The sequence below is a fragment of the Aotus nancymaae genome, unplaced genomic scaffold (genome assembly GCF_030222135.1).
Source record: "Aotus nancymaae isolate 86718 unplaced genomic scaffold, 86718_ANA_hifiasm-v0.15.2.pri h1tg000036l, whole genome shotgun sequence".
Lineage (NCBI taxonomy): Eukaryota > Metazoa > Chordata > Mammalia > Primates > Aotidae > Aotus > Aotus nancymaae.
Genome location: NW_026988450.1, coordinates 24,036,111 through 24,052,243, shown reverse-complemented (window position 1 = coordinate 24,052,243; position 16,133 = coordinate 24,036,111). Strand labels below are relative to the sequence as shown.

General features: G+C 38.6%; 1 protein-coding gene across 4 annotated transcripts in view; it reads left to right on the top strand.

Moving 5' to 3' along the window:
- Nucleotides 1–15,583, top strand: part of ELOC (elongin C) — a 34,216-nt gene extending 18,633 nt beyond the window's left edge. For 3 of the 4 annotated variants that reach the window (XM_012450907.3, XM_012450906.3, XM_012450908.3), the window contains exons 2-4: nt 2,022–2,077; nt 5,941–6,084; nt 14,858–15,583. In XM_012450907.3, the coding sequence (XP_012306330.1) occupies nt 2,074–2,077; nt 5,941–6,084; nt 14,858–15,048 (339 nt within the window). In that variant the 5' untranslated portion in view covers nt 2,022–2,073 and the 3' untranslated portion in view covers nt 15,049–15,583. Of the gene's footprint in view, nt 1–2,020; nt 2,078–5,940; nt 6,085–14,857 lie in introns of all 4 variants that reach the window. The other variant, XM_064384285.1, reaches the window with a different exon arrangement.
- The last annotated feature ends 550 nt before the right edge of the window (nt 15,584–16,133 follow it).

Here is a 16,133-nt window from a genome sequence, read left to right as displayed (position 1 = left end):
CTGGGAGGCAGAGGTTGCAGTGAGCTGAGATCACACTACTGCAGTTCCAGCCTGGGCAATAGAACGAGACTCCCTCTCAAACGTCTCATGCGTGTAATCCCAGCACTTTGGGAGGCCAAGGCAGGCAGATCATGAAGTCAAGAGATCAAGATCATCCTGGCCAACGTGGCAAAACTCCATCTCTACTAAAAATACAAAATTTAGCTAGGTGTGGTTGTGCACCTGTAGTCCCAGCTATTCAGGAGGCTGAGACAGGAGAATTGCTTTAACTTGGGAGGCAGAGGTTGCAGTGAGCCAAGATTGCATCACTGCACTCCAGCCTGGCGACAGCGCAAGACTCCATCTCAAAAAAAAAAAAAAAAAAGAGATAGTACTTTGAATATCTGTCTTCTTGCTTAGCCAGTGTTCTAGACTAAGATGATTTCTGTTCCTGCTCTGTCACTATGTGAAACAAACTGTTTAGCCTCTCTACATGGATGGCATTATTCAAACCTGAGGTATTAGAGAGGTTACTTGAAAGTTTCTTTTCTGCTCTGAAGTATTTATGGTTCATTTCTTTGACCCTTAAGGGTAGAACTAAAATTGATCAGGAATTTTCTAGAGCAGGATAGTTAGGAAATGCTTTTTTCCTGTTAATGACATAAAAAGAAATAATCGATATAAATAAGATCCTCCTTTGAATAAATGCTGTAGTGTGTTGCTAAAATACAAGTTACTGGGAAAGTGAAACCATTTCCTTTAGCAGTCATCTTGTTATCTTGTGAAAATATTAAAAATTGTGAATTTTTAACCACTTTATGATTAAATTTCAAAAACTTAGGTAGCCTGAATATGGAAGAGATGGAAGCATAAAAATATATAAGACTTCTCTTTTTTATTTATTTATTTTAGAGACAGGGTCTCACTATGTTGTCCAGGCTGGTCTCAGTCTCCTGGGCTCAAGCAGTCCTCCCACCTCGGCCTCCCGAAGTGCTGAGATTACAGGCATGAGCCATTGCACCCAGCCCTGTCTTTTTTTATTTTCATGGAAGTTACTTTATGCCCTTGATTTATCATGTCATTCATCCAAGCAAATATGTGCTTATTGTCTGCCACTGTGTACTAAATACAGGATCCAGAACTTGCTGTGTCCTGACTGTGTTAAGTGAGGATACATCATCCTTCCAGCACGTTGATGTGTAGCATAGCAAGGTGTACAGAGCATTGCTAACCTCAAAAGCTCACTTGAGCTTTGGTGTCCAGGGTTTTTCCTGGGGTTTTCATTCTGTAGACACGATTGGTGAGTGTTAAGCAACAAGGTTGAGCTCAGTCTTCAGCACCCCTCCAAATGGAGACCATTTTGATGTCAAAAAAGGCACTTCAAAGCCCTTTTTCCTGAGTCCTCTTGTTAGTTTATCCAGAAACCCACTATTAGTTACCTGGTTAACAAACTACCAGGACCCATGATGAATAGCAAAGACTTGTATCACTAGGGAAATTACAAGGATTTAGAGACCACCTTTCAAAATGAAGGTAAAAAACCAGCCAAATTCTTTGTTATACAATAGGACCCATAGTTTTCTTCGGATTCTCAACAGAGGCCTTTACCCAGAAAAAGAATAAAGGACCTCTGCCTTAGAACATCTCAGTATAGCAGTTTTGTCTTGATAATTACGTTCTGTGTATGTATTTTAATGGAATGAACATTTTTACATGTCTGTTGCTTTTAACATGTCATACTTTACAACCTCTTCAACAACCCCATCCCCAGTCAATTTATAATGATTATATATTATGTTTCTATTTTAAGTAATCTTTTTCCAATTTAAAAGTGCCAACTGATCAAGCTCACAAAGCATTTTGGTGCTCTTCAATTGATCCATAAAAGTGCAGTGTTTTTGCTGTGTTGGAATGGTGAGCTCTTAGTGTAACCAGGAGGGAGAGTTCTTAAACTTTTAACACTGAGGACATATTAAATAACAGTGAATGGAAAACTTATCTCATGCAGCATTGATCTTAATATGATATTATTATATTTTCAGGAAACTGCTAAAGTTCCTGGGGAAGCAAAGTAGAATTTTTCATAAGAACAAAATGGGTAAGTTAAAGATAATTAATTTTGTGTTTTAATTAGTAGAAACTGATTTTTCATTTCAAAGATAGATCTTCAAAATCAGTGAACACAAGTAAAATTTCAGTAAACAAAGTAAATTTCAGTTTACTGAAATTAGTTGTCCACATCAACAGCTAATGTCTACTACACAGTCATGCCCTGTATAATGATGTTTCAGTCAGTGTTGGACCAATGTATGACATGGTCTCAGAAAGATTATAATAGAGCTGAAAAATTCCTGTTGCTTACTGTGACATCTTGATGATCTTGTCCTCGTGTAGGCCTAGGCTAACGTGTGTTTGTATCTTAGTTTTTAACAAAAAACTTTTGAAAGTAGAACAAAATTTAGAAGTTTTTAAAATAGAAAAAAAGCATATAGATTAAAAATACAGGCTGGGTGCGGTGGCTAATACCTGTAATCCCAGCACTTTGGGAGACTGAGGCCAGCGGATCATCTGAGGTCGGGAGTTTGAGACCAGCCTTACCAGCATGGAAAAACCTTATCTCTACTAAAAATACACAATTAGCCAGGCATGGTGGCGCATGCCTGTAATCCCAGCTACTTGGGAGGCTGAGGCTGGAGAATCACTTGAACCCAGGAGGTGGAGGTTGTGGTGAACCAAGGTCATGCCATTGCACTCCAGCCTGAGCAACAAGAGGGAAACTCCATCTCAAAAAAAAAAAGAATATAAAGAAAAATAGCGCTGGGTACAGTGGCTCACGTCCGTGAGCCCAACTGTCCGGGAGGCTGAGACAAGAGAGTTGGAGTGAGCCCAGGAGTTTGAGGCAGAAATAAGCCATGATTGTGGCACTGCGCTCCAGCTGGGCAACAGGTTAAGACCCTGTCTCTAAAATATAAAATAAATATATAAATAAAATGCTTGAGGTTCTTTGGGGAAGTGAATTTTTAAAAATACATATTTATATCTATATAAATACACTGTTTAGTGTATTTAAGTGTTATTTCAAGAGTCAAAAAGTTTTAAAAATTAAAGTTTATAAACCAAAAATTACAGTCAATTTATTATTGAAGAAAAAATAAGTGTACTGTAGCCTAAGTGTACAGTATTTACAAAGTCTATAGTAGTATAGTAATGTCCTAGACCTTCACATTCACTCACTACTCACTCACCTATTCACAAAGAGCAATTTCCAGTTCTGCAAACTGGAAATTAGTGAGTGCCTTATACAGGCATACCTTTTTAAATCTTTCATGCTATATTTTTACTGTACCTTTTCTATGTTTAGATACACAAATACCATCATGTTACAGTTGCTTACAGTATTCAGACAGTAACATGCTGTACAGGTTTGTAGTGTAGGAGCAGTAGTCTATATCATATAGCTTCGGTGTAAATATACTCTAGATTTTGTAAGCATGCTCTTAAGATGTTTGCGTCATGACAAAATTGCCTAATAATACATTTCTTGGAAGGTATCCCCATTGTTAAGAAATGCATGACTGTATATTCCTGACAGGCAGATCAGTAATAATATCGTGCTAACTCCAATTTGTGATTTCTAGTGAGTAATTTTACCTTAAGAAATTTGAAACTCTTCCAACAAAATGATTTCTGTTGTTAAAAATAATAGAAGCATGAATTGAAATAACCATTTTTATTTTTCTTCTTAGAGGTTGGCAAAAACTGCTAAATACCTGTATACTTGAATAGTCCATAAGTTAGAAGCTACTTACATCTTTATGGGTCCCCCAGCTTTTTATGAAAAATTAGACAAAAAAAGATACTAACATAGCTTTCACCAGATTGTTAACGTTTTGCCACATTCGCTTTTACACACGCGTGCGTTTGTGTGTTCGTGTGTGTGTGTGTATGTTTTCATATTGTAGAGTTGACAAAACTCCATCTCAGTCCTCTTGGAGTCCTGGCTGGGTCTGAGAATTAAATAGGCGTACATATTTATTACAAGTTTTACATGGAATGGAAGCCCTTTTAAAAATAACAGTGACCAAAGCCAGGCATGGTCGTGCACGCCTGTGGTCCCAGCTACAGATACTTTGAAATCAGACATAAGGGTCCCTTGAACCCAGGGATTCCAGGTTACTGTGAGCCATGATTGTGCCACTGCACTCCAACCTGGGTAACAGAGCAAAATAAGTATCTCCTAAAAAAAATAAACTGCAAATAAGTAAGTAGGCCGGGTGCAGCAATTCATGCCTATAATTCCAGCACTTTGGGAGCAGAGGCAGGCGGATCACTTGATTTCGCTTGATGTCAGGAGTTCAAGACCAGCTTGGCCAACATGGTGAAACCCTGTCTCTACTAAATACAAAAATTAGCTGGGCGTGGTGGTGGGCACCTGTAATACCAGCTGCTCCGGAGGCTGAGGCAGGAGAATCTCTTGAATCCGAAACGTGGAAGTTGCAGTGAGCCAAGATTTTATCACTGTACTCCACAACAAGAGTGAGACTCTGTCTCAAAAAATATAAATGAATGAATGAATGAATGAATAATAAATGGGCGAGTGGATGGATGGACGGATGGACTGATAAAGTTTTTGAAATGATCATACTGCATTAACTTGTCTCTTTAGTCTCTTAAAGACTGTTCCTCGATTCATATTTGTCTGGTTGTTTTCTTGTGATCTGACTCAAACAATTTTTGGCAGTGGTAGCACATGAGAGATTTCGATATTTAATTTTAGAGATTTCTGAATTAATAAATGGAGATTTGTGGCCGAACAGTATTTCAGCTTCATCCTTCTCATTCTTTTTAGGGCTTCCTAAGTTTTTAGGATAAACCTTAAGATATTTTATTTCACATGTTGATCATTATAAAAATTAAAATTATGTTACAATACAAAATTGTAAAAATTAAGGAGATCTTTAACTCGCATATGTAACTTTTACTGTCTATGTATTTGGCTACTGTGACTGAAGTCAGTACAGCAGCGATGGTAGTAGCAGAGTAACATCTGCGCACTCTATCTCCACGTCAGCTTTGAGTTTTTTTAAAGAGCAAAATTTTGTCCATATTAATTGCGTTTAATCATGCATCAGTTTAAACTGAGTATTGTTTAAATACATATTTTGGTCATTATTTTTAACCATCAAGAGTAAAATGCTGAGTAAAAAGAAGTCGTAACTTTTAGAATTTAGGGCTCATCAAAGGAAGCTGAGCTCACATGGTATGTAAACACTGATTCATAAATGTGCTATGCATTTTTATTTCTAAAAATATATCTCAGGTGATAGAATTAAAGTTATACTATTTAAATATTTTGTCTTAGTCTTCAAATTTGAATGGGCTGCTTTGGTTACAAAAAACTGTTAATACCTCCTTGAAAAATACTAGTAAATTTTCACCTGAAGTAGCATTCTTAAATCTACAGTTTATGCCGACATTGGAAGATGTTTAGAGAATTATAAAACAAGGAGTTAAAAATTGTCAAGTCTTGGTGACTATTATACTACCCTCCAGAAATGTTTCTGGTCTGAGTTCTCCACATATAAACCTCTGTAATAGTCCTGTTTATTTTTTATTTTATTTTGTTTTTTGATACAGGGTCTTGCTCTTTCACCCAGGCTGGAGTGCAGTGGCGTCATCTCAGCTCACTGCAACCTGTCTCCCAGGTTCAAGCGATTGTCCTGCCTCACTCAGCCTCCCAAGTAGCTGGGACTATGGGCGTGCACCACCACGCCCAGCTAATTTTTGCATTTTTAGTAGAGACGGGGTTTCACCATGTTGACTAGGCTGCTCTTCAACTCCTCACCTCAGGCGATCGCATGCCTCGGCCTCCCGAAGTGCTGAGATTACAGGCATGAGCCACGACACCTGCCCAAACCTATTTATTTTTAATAAATTGTTTCACTACTTACTTTACTTTAGATGGAGAGGAGAAAACCTATGGTGGCTGTGAAGGCCCTGATGCCATGTATGTCAAATTGATATCATCTGATGGCCATGAATTTATTGTAAAAAGAGAACATGCATTAACATCAGGCACAATAAAAGCCATGTTGAGTGGCCCAGGTAAGTACAGTTCTGTCTTTTTCTTCATATATTCACTTTTAATGTTTGGTGGATATTTTTAAGTTAAATTAAATGATTCAGCATTTAAAGAGAGAGAATAACCCTTCTAACGTTGTATGATTATGTTTCTGTTTTTTGTTTGAGACAGAGTCTTACTCTGTCACCCAGGGTGGAGTGCAATTGTGCAATCTCAGCTCACTGCAACCTCCACTTCCTGGGTTCAGGTGATTCTCCTGCCTCAGACTCTCAAGTAACTGGGATTACAGGCATGTGCCACCACCCCTGGCTAACTTTTGTGTTTTTAGTAGAGATGGGTTTTCACTATGTTGGCCAGGCTGGTCGTTTTTTTTTTTTTTGGAAAAGTAGTTTCACTCTTGTTGCTCAGGCTGGAGTACAATGGCACGATCTCAGCTCACTGCAGCCTCCACCTCCAGGGTTCAAGCGATTCTCTTGCCTCAGCCTCTTGAGAAGCTGGGATTGTAGGCAAGCATCACCACACCCAGCTAATTTTTTGTAGTTTTAGTAGAGACAGGGTTTCTCCATGTTGGTCAGGCTCGTCTCGGACTTCCAACCTCAGGTAATCCGTGGCCTGGCTGGTCTTGAACTCCTGACCTTAGTTGATCTGCCCGCCTTGGTCTTCCAAAGTGCAGGGATTACAGGCATGCACCACGCCCAGCCTTTGGCATGATTATGTTGCATTGGGAAAAAATTATTTTCTGCCATTTTCTGTTTTCCGTCATGTATCCTGTAAGTTTCAACAAGACCGAATTGATTATTTTGTAGTAAGAAAGTGTTTCCCTACATTAGTTTCCATAGTCAGCCTTTTAACCAGACTGGTGATTTGTGTTCCTAGCTAGATTAAAAAGTTTATCAATAAAAGTTGCCACCTTCCAAATCTATTCTTAACATTTTTCCTTGAAGTAAAATTCACATAATATAAAAGCAACTGTTTTAAAGTGTACAATTTAGTGGCATTTGCTATATTGACAATATTTTGCAGCCATTGCCTCTGTCTAGCTCCAAAACATTTTTATTACTCCAAAAGCAATATTACTCTATCAGCTGTCAATGTCCCTTCCCATTCTCTACCCTCAGTGTCTGACTGCCACCAGTCGGCTTTCTAATTTGCCTGTTCTGGACATTTTATATAAATTGAATCATATAGTATATGGCCTTTTGGTATCTGGCTTTTGTTATTTGTCATGTTTTCAAGGTTCATTCATGTGGTGTATGTACAGTACTTCATTCTTTTTTATGACTGAATAATATTCCATTCATCCAGATGTGAATATTTTACAGTTTGTTTATCTATTCATCAGTTGACAAATATTTGGGTTGTTGACACATTTTCGCTACCATGAGTAGTTCTGTGAACATTTGTGTACAAATATTGTTTGAATACCAGCTTTCAGTTCTTTTGGGTGTCTTCTTAAGAGTGCAGTTGCTTGATCATATGACAATTCTGTTTAACTTTTGGAGGAGCCACAAAACTGTTTTCACAGTGGCTGAATTGTTTTACGTTTCTACCAACAGTGTCCTATTCTTCCAGTTTGTATATGTCTTGACCAATATTTGTTAGTGTCTTTTTTTATTACTGCTATCTTAATGGGTGTGAAGTGGTTATCTAGTGGGTTTTTGGTTGGTTGGTTGGTGGTGGTTGTGTTTTGAGATAGTCTCACTCTGTCACCCAGGCTGGAGTACAGTGGTACAATCTCCACTTACTGCAGCCTCCACCTCCCAGGTTCAAATGATTGTCATGCCTTAGACTCCTGTGTAGCTGGAATTATAGGTGCACACCACCACGCTCAGCTAATTTTTTTTATATTTTTGGTAGAGACGGTTGTTGCTATGTTGGCCAGGCTGGTCTTAAATTCCTGGCCTCAAGCGATCAGCTCGCCTGGGCCTGAAAAAGTGCTGGGATTATAGACTTGAGCCCCTGCACACCCAGCCTATCTGATGGGTTTTTTTGTTTTTTGTTTTTTGTTTTTTTTAGATGGAATCTCGCTCTGTCACCCAGGCTAGAGTGCAGTGGCATGATCTGGGCTTACTGCACCCTCTCCCAGGTTCAAGCAGTTCTCCTGTCTCAGCCTCCTGAGTAGCTGGGATTACAGGCACTTCCCACCACACCTGGCTAATTTTTGTATTTTCAGTAGAGACAGGGTTTTGCCATATTGACTAGGCTGGTGTCAAACTCCTAGCCTCAAGTGATCCACCCACCTCGGCCTCCCAAAGTAGAAGCACATTTTTAATTTTGAAGTGTGATTTATTTTTCCTTTGGTTTTGTGTCATATGTAAGAATCTGTTGTCAGATGTAACCCTGTGTTTTCTTATAGGAGTTTTATGGGTTTGGCTCTGAAATTTAGGGTTTTGGTCTTAAGTTAATTTTTGTTTATGCTGTGAGGTAAGAGATCAGCTTCATTCTTTTGCGTGTGGCTATCCCACTACCATTTGTTGAAGAAACCATTTCTCCATGGCACCCTTGTTGAAAATCAGTTGACTGTAGATGTGTGTATTTATTTATGGGCTTTCAATTCTATTCCATTGATCTATATGTCTGTCCTTATGTCAGTATCACACTGTTTTGATTACTGTAGCTTTGTAGTAAGTTTAAAAATCAGGAAGTATGAAGCCTCCACTTTTGTTTCTCTGTTTCAAGATTGTTTTGGCTGTTTGGGACCCCGTGCAATTCTTTTCTTTCTGGTTTTGGTTGTTGTGTTGTTATTGTTGTTGTTGGGTTTTTTTGTTTTTGAGACAGGGTCTTGCTCTGTTGCCCAGGCTGGAGTGCAGTGGCACAAGCCCTCCTAGGCTCAAGTAATCCTCCCACCTCAACTTCCTGAATAGCTGGAACCACGGACATGCACCTTTTTTTTTTTTTTGTAGTGACGTTGCCCAGATTGGCCTTGAACTCCTGGCTCAAGCAATCCTCCTGACTTGGCCTCCTAAAGTGCTGGGATTACAGGTGTGAGCCTGGCCACAATTCTTTTTCTATGTTTTTACTATGGAGATTTTAAAACCTACTCAGAAGTAAAGAGAACTGTGTAATACACCTCCATGTATCCATCATCCAGCTTCAATAGTTATTAACATTTTGCCAATCTTTTGCTCTGTCTCCCAGGCTGGACTGTCGTGGCACAGTCTTGGCTCATTGCAACCTCCACCTCCCAGGTTCAAGCAATTCTTCTCCCTCAGCCTCTTGAGTACCTGGTATTACAGGCATGCCGCCACCACACCCAGCTAATTTTAGTATTTTTAGTAGATACAGGGTTTCACCATGTTGGCTAGGCTGCTCTTGAACTCCTGACCTCAAGCAGTCCACCTGCCTCGGCCTCCCAAAGTGCTGGGATTACAGGCATGAGCCGCTGCGCCCAGCCTATTTTGCCAATCTTAAGTCATTTCATTATCCCTACTTTTTTAAGAGTATTTCAAGCACAAACCTGATGTTGTGCCATTTCAATTGCAAAATCTGCAGTAGTTCCCCTGTACCTTTTCTTTTTTTTCCAGGCAGGCCATTAACTTTACAGAGAAGCAAGGTCATTTGAATGCTATCTATATTTCAGATTGAATTATATTTGAGTTTTATTCTGTAAACTCATAGTTAAAATTCCAGAGACTTGATTAGACCCTGGTTCATTTTTCTGGGCAAAGGATCCTTTGTAGGTAGCACTCTTGTATTCCTATTGTATCACGTCTTTTAGCAGTGTCAAGCTTGATCAGTGGGTTCCAGGGTTGTAAGGCTGATTTATTCATGAAAAATTCCCTACTCTGATTTAGCACTCATTGTGATTGTTGTTGAGATTTACTTTGAGATTACAAAACGGTGATTTTCCAATTCTGTAAAATTTTTTGCATTTATTAGCTAGAATTTTCCTGTAAGATACTATTTGGTTACATTGAAATACATTCTGTATGGGAAAGACAATAAAGACTTGATTTTTTTTTTCCTTTTAAATATAATTTTTCAGAGTAATGGATTGGTTCTTAAGCATCATCCAATAGTAAAGAGTGTTTTGTTTTTGTTTTGAGTGTTTACATGTCATCATGAACCCATGACTTTATACTTGATGTTTTTCTGTCTGTTGCAGTCACTCTTACTGATACTCAGCCACTTGCTTCATTTTTATGTCAGAAAGAGCCACATTGTATTAGCTCCTGTGTCCTTTTGACGTGGCTCCGTTAGTCTTGAAGAGCTATACTACTTTCTGTAATAAGATATTTTAGGTGTGTCATGTATATTGTTCCCCAATCCTGAAAACAGCTGTTTCTCCAGAAATCTCTGTTGTGTTTTGGTAGAAAATGGTAATTAGGGGCCCCAATCTGGGTGCTAAAGATACTTATTGCTCCTTGGTTGAATTGCACCCCCGACTCCACACACAGACTCACACATACCCCATGGCAATCTGCTCCTTGGTTGAATTGCAGCCCCCAGCACACACGCACTCACCCACCCCATGGCTATGATAATCTGATGAATTGCTTTTGGGCTTTTCCACAGGACAATGCAAGGAAGTACTTTAGGGGGAAAAAAATCACAAATGCCAACAGAATTTTAATTGAAAATTAATTTCATTTTATAACAGCAAGCTAGAAACAAAGAGCTTTTGCTTTTTATAAATTTGATCTTCTTTAATTTAAACACAAGATTTTTATCTTGGAAGGATCAGGAAAACATTCAGCTCCAAACTGTTTGCATGAAAGCAATGAAGTACTGATAAATAACATGCTACAGCACATATGCACCTCCACAGCATACTAAGTAAAAGAACCCAGACACAAAATATGACATATTTGTGTGATTCCATTTATATGAAATATCCAGAATAGGTAAATCCATAGAGACAGAAAACAGATTGGTGTTTGCCAGAGGCTAGGAGGTGAGGAAGACAAGGAATAACTGCTTAATGGGTTACTGGGTTTTAATTTGGAATGATGAAAATGTTTGGGAACTATATAGAAGAGATAGTTGAATAACATTGTAAATATGCTAAATGCCACTCAATTGTACCCTTCAAAATGGTTAATTTTGGCTGGGCACAGTGGCCCACGCCTGTAATCTCAGCACTTTTGGAGGCCGAGGTGGGTGGATCACGAGGTCAAGAGATCGAGACCATCCTGACCAACACGGTAAAACCCCGTCTCTACTAAAAATACAAAAAACTTAGGCATGGTGGCAAGCGCCTGTGGTCCTAGCTACTCTGGGGGGCTGAGGTGGAAGAATTGTTTGAACCCAGGAGGCGGAGGTTGCAGTGAGCTGAGGTTTCATCACTGCACTCCAGCCTGATGACAGAGCAAGACTCCGTCTCAAAAAAAAAAAAAGGTTAATTTTGTGTTATATGAATCTCACCTTTTAAAATCACTAATGTTTGTCTAGTATCAAAGGCTTTAATAAGTGCCTATTGGCAATATTTCAGACATGTATTCAAGAAAAAGGGAGTTCTAGTTATTGGCAAACCGAACATTTACCTCATTGTTGTGAACTATTTGCTGAGTTCTTATGTACTCCTTTCTCTCTCCTCCACTATACCCCCAAACAACGATACATAAAAAGCATTTCACATCTACAAATATACTTTGAGAATATAGTATTTTAAAACTCTACAAATATACTTTGAGAGTATAGTATTTTAAAACTTTTTAAAATATAACGATAAAACTATCAAAATACTTTTTATTTTTTTATTTTTTATCTTCCTTAAAATAGTACCCACTTTTTCAAAATATCTTTTTAAATAAAACTTTATAAAATGCATTTAACATCTACAAATACACTTTGAGAATACAGTATTTTAAAACTTTTATATAGTATTTTAAAATAAAATACTTAAAACTTTTAAAAATACTATATAAAAGTTTTAAAATACTGTATTTTCAAAGTGTATTTGTAGATGTTAAATGCATTTTATAAAATACTATATAAAAGTTTTAAAATACTATATTCTCAAAATATATTTGTGGATGTTAAATGCATTTTATATTCAGTACACAGTGCTAGTACTAGATTGCTAAATGATACAATCTTTATGTAACTACAGAAATTTTGAGGAATGACTGAAAAACTGTTTATGAAATGCTGTTAAACAAAGGAAAATGTCGGCCAGGCACAGTGGCTCATGCCTGTAATCCCAGCACTTTGGGAGGCCGAGGCAGGTGTATAGTTTGAGGTCGGGAGTTTGAGATCACCTGGCCAACATCGAGAAACTTTGTCTCTATTAAAAATACCAAAAAAATTAGCCAGGCGTAGTGGCGCATGCCTGTAATCCCAACTACTCAGGATGCTGAGGTAGGAGAATTGCTTGAACCCGGGAGGTTGGGGTGAGCTGAGATTGTGCCATTGCACTCCAGCCTGGGCAACAAGAAAAAAAAAAGTCTTATGCATCTCATTAACATGATCATATTTTTAAAAAAACTAAAGGAGGAGGCCAGACATGGTGGCCCACGCCTGTAATCCGAGCACTTTGGGAGACCGAGGCAGGCAGATCACCTTAGGTCGAGAGTTTGAGACCAGCCTGACCAACATGGAGAAACCCAGTCACTACTGAAAATACAAAATTAGCTGGGCATAGTGGCACATGCCTGAAATCCCAGCTACTCAGGAGGCTGAGACTGGAGAATCGCTTGAACGCAGGAGGCAGAGATTGCAGGAAGCCAAGATCACGCCATTGCACTCCAGCCTGGACAACAAGAGCACAACTCCATCTCCAAAAAAAAAAAAAACACTAAAGGGGGAAACAATGGAATTCTTTTGTTGAAATGTTTCCTTTGCTTATTTGTTTGAGACAGGAGTCTCCCTCTGTTGCCCAGGCTGGAGTACAGTGCTGCCATCATGGCTCACTGCAGCCTCAAACTCCTGGGTCAAGCAATCCTCCCAAGACTACAAGTGGGTCTCCCAGAGTGCTGTGATTACAGGCGTGAGCCACCATGCTCAGACCATTTATTTTTAGTATTTTTCTTATTATTTTAGTTAAATAGTTGAAATAGATTTTTGTTTGTCTTTGTTTTGTTTTTGAGATAGAGTCTCGCTTTGTCACCCAGGCTAGAGTGCAGTGGCATGATCTCAGCTCACTGCAACTTCCACCTCGTGGATTCCAAGTGATTTTATATATTCACGCATTCTCAGAAAAGCCAAATCAGAAAACCTGTTACTTGCGCTGACTTTATTTATTATTTATTATTATTGTTATTTTGAGACAGAGTCTTGCTCTGTTGCCCAGGCTAGAGTGCAGTGGCACAATCTCGGCTCACTGCAACTTCCGCCTCCTGGATTCAAGTAATTCTCCTGCTTCAGCTTTCCGTGTAGCTAGGATTACTGGCACCCACCACTGCACCCATCTAAATTTTTATATTTTTAGTAGAGATTGGGTTTTGTTGGCCAGGCTGGTCTCGAAATCCTGACCTCGTGATTCACCCGCCTTGGCTTCCAGTGCTGGGATTATAGGTGTGAGCCACCACACCTGGACCCTGACTTGATTTTTACATGGCAATTCAGTGCAACACAGGGATCCTGATAATCCATAAAGACTTGATTCCCTGGACTGACCTTTTTCAAAAAGGATTTTACTTTTTTATCCTGCTTATTACCCTTCAGTAATCATGCCACCAAGATTCTTGGGAAAAGCTACTTAAGTTTTCAACCCACAAAGAGAGAATTAGAATTTTAAAATTCAGTCTTGAAGAATTTCAAGTACTATCTTTTTTTTTTTTTTTTTTTTTGAAATGGAGTTTCGTTCTTGTTGCCCAGGCTGGAGTACAATGATGCGTTCTCAATTCACTGCAACCTCCACCGTCCCAGATTCAAGCGATTCTTCTGCCTTAGCCTCCCAAATAGCTGGGATTACTAGCACTTGCCGCCACACCCAGCTAATTTTGTGTTTTTAGTAGAGATGGCGTTTCACCATGTTGGTCAGGCTGGTCTCAAACTTCTGACCTCAAGTGATCTGCCCACTTTGGCCTCCCAAAGTGCTGGGATTATAGGCATGAGCCACCATACCTGGCCCTCAAGTACTATCTTAATAAAGGTTTTTTAAATGTTTTTAGCCAGGTGCAGTGGCCCAAGCCTGCAACCTTAGCACTTTGGGAGGCTGAGGCAGGCTCCTAAAGTTTTGGACTCACTTGAGTCCAGGAGTTCAAGACCAGCAAAACCCTGTCTCTACAAAAAATATAAAAGCCTGGTGTGGTGGCACACACCTATTGTCCCAGTGGGAGGATCACTTGAACCCAGGAGCACAGGTTGCAGTAAGCTGCAACCATGCCACTGCACTCCAGCCTGGGCAACAGAGTGAGACCTGTCTCAAAATTAAAATTAAAAAAAAAAACCAAAAACTTTTTTTATGTTGTTAATACTAAAAAATCAGAATTCCATAATTCGTTTGGTGCTAATTATTTTAATGATGATTAGTTTTCTAGGGCTGCCAAAACCACAACTGGATGGCTTGAACAACAGAACTTCATTTTGTCACAATTCTGGAGTGTAGAGGTTGAAAATTAAGGTGTTGGCACAGTTGGTCTCTTCTGAGGCTCTCTTCTTGTCTTGTACATGACCGTCTTCTCCCTGTCTTCACACGATTTTCCCTCTGCCCATCTCTGTCCTGATCTCTTCTTATAAGAACACCAATCATAATGGATTGTCACCTAATGAACTTTTTTAACTTAATTACCTCTTTAAAGATCTTATCTCTAAATACAGTCACATTCTGTGGTACTAGGGGTTGAGACTTCAACATATGACTTTGGGGGACCCAGTTCAGCCAGTAACATACATAATTCTTTTGTTTTACAGGTCAATTTGCTGAGAACGAAACCAATGAGGTCAATTTTAGAGAGATACCTTCACATGTGCTATCAAAAGTATGCATGTATTTTACGTACAAGGTTCGCTACACTAACAGCTCCACTGAGATTCCTGAATTCCCAATTGCACCTGAAATTGCACTAGAACTGCTGATGGCTGCGAACTTCCTAGATTGTTAAATAAAATAAATTATAATAAACTGTTAACTCTTTTCAGTATTTAATACCTGTAGTTCAGTTAGTAATTTTTTCTTATATAGCATGTTGCCTGTATGCAGTTGAACTGTATAAAGTTCAGTGCAAAGCAGATTATCTTCTGTTTTTTGCATAGCAAAGTTGAAATTCGTTTGCTACGTCAACAAATTAAGGACATTTTCACAAACTGAGAAATAAACAAATATGCCAGTTCGTAGGTGGTTTTGCCTTATCCTTTGAATGTGACTTAAAATCAGCAATGATGATATAGTAAATACTGAAATTTAGGCATAAATGAACACATTCTACAGGGAAATAATGGGGCTAAGTACTTTTGTGCTTTTAATGTTTTTTTTAGAAATCTATTATGATCTTACAGCCGCCGTTAGCATTACTAGAGTTATGCAAATAATTGCATTATAAACATGTTTATAACTTAGACAAAACATTGATTTTTATAACTCTCCAAGTATGAGTTGAAATTTCTTATGTCTTTTGATAAACTGCAGTATTCTTTAAGTGTACCTTGTCATTTTGTTTATTGTTACGATTTAAGAACTTTATTTAAAAACAATTTTGGAAGGTACTAGGTACAGCTTTTGGAGAAGTAACTGAACTGTAGCTAGATGGTCAACAAGTAAACTACATAACTTAGAGTTCTTGTGCATTATACATTTTGGATAATTCAAAGTACTGTATTGCATTGACTATAAAGCTTCCTTTGCAGTTTTTATTCTTCCTTCGTAATCCTTTATTGTGATTACACTTCCAGTTTAAGTGTGTTTTAAAAAACTCGCTATTAACTTTATTCAGATCTTAAAAGCTATACCTTTCTGAACGATTTCAGTCTTTCTCCATCGAATTTGGATATTATGAAATAACATGTGAAGAGATACAGTGAAAATCTTATAATCCACTTAAGATATCCTACATGAATTATTTTTATTAAAATTTGTCCCAGGGCCAGGCGCGGTGGCTCATGCCTATAATCCCAGCACTTTGGGAGGCCGAGGTGGGTGGATCACGAGGTCAAGAGATCGAGACCATCCTGGTCAACATGGTGAAACCCC